This window comes from Bidens hawaiensis, unplaced genomic scaffold (assembly GCF_021521415.1).
Source record: "Bidens hawaiensis isolate Kalapana, Puna unplaced genomic scaffold, B.hawaiensis_p1.1 tig00001236_1, whole genome shotgun sequence".
Classification (NCBI taxonomy): domain Eukaryota; kingdom Viridiplantae; phylum Streptophyta; class Magnoliopsida; order Asterales; family Asteraceae; genus Bidens; species Bidens hawaiensis.
Window position 1 is genome coordinate 4,262,614 of NW_027491070.1, and position 4,691 is coordinate 4,267,304.

The following is a 4,691-nucleotide window of genomic DNA, read 5'->3' on the forward strand; positions in this document are numbered from 1 at the left end:
GATAGGTTTATGCATAAATGGTATATAAATTTACTAAATTTGTATAAATATTTTGGTGGAACATGATCACGCACGCCCCTTCAATTGGCCGGTAATTTCTTAATCTCCTGTCATTAGTTCATATATTGACCAACAATTCAGATTCCTAATTTTGTAATAAATACTTGAAGATCAAATTAAGGGTGGTCAAATTTAATTTGGTGATAAATTAATGCTAGAGAAATGGCCGGGCTGGGTACACGATGATGTTCTTCTTCTTCTTTTTTTTTTTTTTTTTTTAATATAAAAGAAAAAAGGGAATCACATTTGAAGATCCTAGATGTTGTTTTTAACTGCAAATCTAAAAAGAGAAATTGTTGATGGACCACAGGCTCTAGATGGCATGTTCCAAGAGACCCATTAACAACATACGCCGGTTTATGATTGGTTGTGGATTATGATTGGGTGATTACTTTAAATACGATCCATCTGATTAGTGATCAATAGATTATATATTATTATTGAATACATATATATATATATATATATATAGAAATGAGAGTTAACAGTAAACTTGAGATGTGTGATTGGTGCACTGTTTTTCCTTTTTATGGGATTAGGAGACATACATTTATTGGCAAGCGTAAAAGCTTTATATATTTTAGTTGTAGATAAGCGGGTGCATAGAATGAGGTGTGATTGACACAGGTGTTGGTCTGACATTGTACGATGAACATTAATCACAATGTTGTCAGGTGGACATGATGGCAAAAGCTCTATCAGCCAAGTTGCAAGAAGGAATTAGGAATGCCTATGTGAATGGACAGCATCACGTGGCTCTTAGTTGGTATTCTATTCCCTGTCGATCTATAGATATTCATTGGACTTTGAGGCAGCCTGATATTAGTTAGTTTGGTGACAGTAATAATTTGTAAATCTTTTCTAATAAATGTTAGTTTTTGATACTAGTATTGCTGTTAGTTTTATAGAAAGGAAAGAAGAAATAAAATAGTTGTTGGAATGTGATAATTATTGTAATGCATAAGCATGGTTGGGTGAGTAAGGAACATATTTACAAGTCCCATATTACATAGATGTATTATTTTGGATCCTAGCTTCTTGTCTTTGGTAGGCAACTAACTTATACCATGTGGTGTGCCCTTCTTTTCAGTGATACTTTAGGAATTAAGGGCACATGCATATATATATGATTCAATATTTATATACTAGCTAGTATTTTTCAATCCTAAGGATAGACAATTTATTTGTGCGCGCATACGAAAAGAAAGAAGTTGCAAAAAAAAGTGTAAATTTTATTTCTTTTCAAAAAGGTATTTTTATGGGAACTTGAAGTGGTGGATACAATGGGACTTGTAGCCAGCCAGCCCCACCAGTATATAACACCCTCAAGGTTGATGGTTTAGTTGTGGTGGATCTGTCATTCGACCTCTACCTCTAGCTTGAGCTTGAGGTTTTTGAGAATGAAGGTAGGTGCTTCAACTTTTGGGTAGTTGATTATATCCAAGTAGTTAGAGTTTGATGTGTTTGTTTTCAGATATTTAACTGGATGCAAAGCAAGCTGAATGGAAAGCAAGTGACGAAAAAGAGTAATACATCTAACAGTAAGCATGCACTATTAATCCCTCCTTCCTCATTTAACTGAGTCAGATCATGCGTTAACTTGTAACCTTTATACTTTTCCAGCTACATAATGCATAACCTTATTTAGATGATCACTTTAAATGTAGAACCATATATACATTAACAAAATCTTTTGATCCTGAATAGACATAGAAACATGAACCATGAGACCAAAGCGACCCGTAATTTAATAGTGGTGGACGGGTGAAGAATGTAAACAGAATCCCTCATTTATAGCAAGTGATGAACCAACCAACCATTCATTTGTTTTACCGCGCGCGTCACACCTGTGTTTGCTATATATAGAGAATTATATTTGAAATGGATTAGTAATGTTCTTATTCACTTTTGATGACCAAACAGATCATATAGCAGCAGCAGCTAGTTCAAAGGAAGAATTTAGTGATTGGCCTCAATCACTACTGTCAATTGGGACATTTGGACTCAGTACATTGAGATCAGATCCAGAAGAACACCATCCACAGACGCCAACACCAGAACAAGTTCAACAAGAATTAATCTCTTATCTGGACACAGAAGAAGAAGAAGAAGAAGAAGAAGAAGAAGAAGAAGAAGAAGAAGAAGAAGAAGAAGAAGAAGAAGAAGAAGAAGAATCAGATACAGTTTTTGAAAATAGACAAGTGCATCTACCGCGTAGCATGTCCTCTAAAGGGAAGGACATCTCAGTGGATCATAAAAACCGGGTCATCAGAAAGAAGTCACTTACTTTTCTTCTTAAGAAAATTTTCACTTCCAGAAATAGATTAAATCATGTGTTAAGAGATCCATTACCCGACCCGGCCTTTGACAAGTCAAGAATGGAGAAGGTATGTCGATCGTAAGTTTTTATATGCTCCTGCACCATCTTTTTTACAAGATCAACTTTAAAAAAAAAGAAAAAAGTTAAGATATGTTGCATGCGTTTGTTTACAGATATTAAGAGCTATTCTGAACAAGAAGATACATCCCCAAACTTGTACAGCAAAAGCATTGCCAAACAAGTATTTGGTGACCATGGATGAAGATAATGATGATGATGATGATGATGATAACGAAGGAAGCACGTGGGTAAAGACTGATTCTGAATGTAAGCATCCTTAACAAATTCTCCTACTTACTTTTTGCACCTTAAGGCATATCCATGGAGATTGTTGATGTTGTGGGTGCAGATATTGTTCTAGAGATTTGATTTGTAGCCGGCTGGATCTCAGATTGAATTTGAAGAAAAAAGAATACAAGGTTGTGATGTTACTTGCACCGACAATTAATTGTCGGTTTTTTTGTAACAATATGGATTTTTTATCCTTGAAGAAGAATATGTATGTTATAATGTATTTGTTAGTGTTGGCATAAATAAAGGTCTGACTCAGAAGCAGCATCATATAATACGTACGTACAAGTTCATAATTTATAATGAAAATACACAAAATCCCATTTGATTACTACAGAAGCTATTTTATTTGTTTGGGTGACACAAAAAGAAGGAAACGTACCTCTAAATTTATTGATTCAAAAATACTGAATGAGACTAGCCTGCTGCTTCTGCAAAATATTTGCCAACCACAAGTAAACCTGGTTAACATCCAAAGTAGCAAGCCAACATATGATGAAGACTTTAGTATAGATGTAGTTGATATTCGTTAGGTTAGTTATACCTAGCTAGTTAATTAGAGGATGCATTTATTGTTTATATAACTATATGGTTAGGATCATTCGATAACAAGCACTTGATATTAAAAGTACTATGTTATTTTTAACATATAAAAAAGATGCATTCGATTGTTCTTCCCTACGGGTTTTATGTTTTCGAAAATGATCCATTCATTCAATCGCTCGACTCACTTGTTCTATTTTGCTTGTTGTTCTCGATTCATCAATCGCCACTCTCCAGGTCATCCAAGAATCGGCTTTATTTATTTATTCAAGTTAACAAAAAGGAATTGGGAATTAAAGGAAATGAGTTTTTTTTAATTACTAATAAGCGTGTGTTTATTTAAGTTGGCAATAAAGCTTGAGCAATTGAGCTTATATGCTAAGGGAGTGTTTGGCCTAGCTTTTTTAACAAGCTTATAGCTTTTTTAGCTTTTTTTTTTACAAAATAAGCTTAATTTGGTGTTTGGTTTAGCTTTTTAAGCCTATGCTTATAAGTTTATATAAGTGAAGAGGTAGGTCCCAGCAGAGCCCAGTTGGACCCGCAAGACTCACCTTGAAGAGGGACGTCTGCGCAACGACCAACTGCTTCCGCAGGACCCACCATGCTCAGAGATGAAGACCTTACGCGCAGTACGCCAGCTGTTCCCGCAGGGAAAGCCTCCCAATGGTAAAGTACCCCGCTTATTCCCGCAGTTGCGGATACAAGCCATCAGGGAAGGCTACCCGCACTGATAGCAAGGCTACACGCACAAGGCACTAACTCTTGATACTTCAGTAGTCACCTGAAGGAATGAGCAAGGCGGGAATACTCCCGCCCAAATGAGCCAGTCCATATGCTTCTGGAAGATCTTTTGTACTATACCTGCCAAGGTATGGGCAAAATAGACGATCTGACCAAAACAGCCCATGAACCAATCACAGGGTGACAGCTCACCGACAACAGACGAGGAGGAGCACCCTCTAGTACTTTTGTCACTATTAGCCGCTGCCTACTCACCAACCCTTACTATGGGACGTGCGTAGCCTACAGTTGGTGGAACAGTGCATAGCCGGCAGTAAAGGAACAGTATACAGCCGGCCTTGTCACTATCGGCCGCAGCCTATCCACCAACCAGCATGGCTTGTGCGTAGCCCACTGTTGGTAGAACAGGAATACTATTCAGCCGGCTGTACCTTCTTGGAAATCTACCTTCGGCTATAAATACTCCAACACCTTGGAATGGTAAGGACATCATCTGATATCTCATTATCTTATCTTCTCTAGCAATCTCTTAATATACACTTATATTCAAAGCAATCTAGTCTGATTCTCACGCCGGAGGGTGGTCACAAGGAGGAACCCCCCCCCCCTTCTCAGTGACGAGCTTACGGTGTCTGTTTTGCAGGTCACCTGAAGAACAACTTTCTTTGCTGGACCT

The 4,691-nt window shown here is 37.3% G+C and overlaps 1 protein-coding gene across 1 annotated transcript; it reads left to right on the forward strand.

The window, feature by feature from the left end:
* Positions 1–743: 743 nt before the first annotated feature.
* On the forward strand, positions 744–2,809 carry LOC143566838 (protein DEEPER ROOTING 1-like). The gene is made up of 6 exons (XM_077053425.1): positions 744–826; positions 949–955; positions 1,535–1,601; positions 1,993–2,447; positions 2,554–2,707; positions 2,790–2,809. The coding sequence occupies exons 1-6, from the start codon at positions 744–746 to the stop codon at positions 2,807–2,809; spliced, it is 786 nt and encodes a 261-aa protein (XP_076909540.1).
* The last annotated feature ends 1,882 nt before the right edge of the window (positions 2,810–4,691 follow it).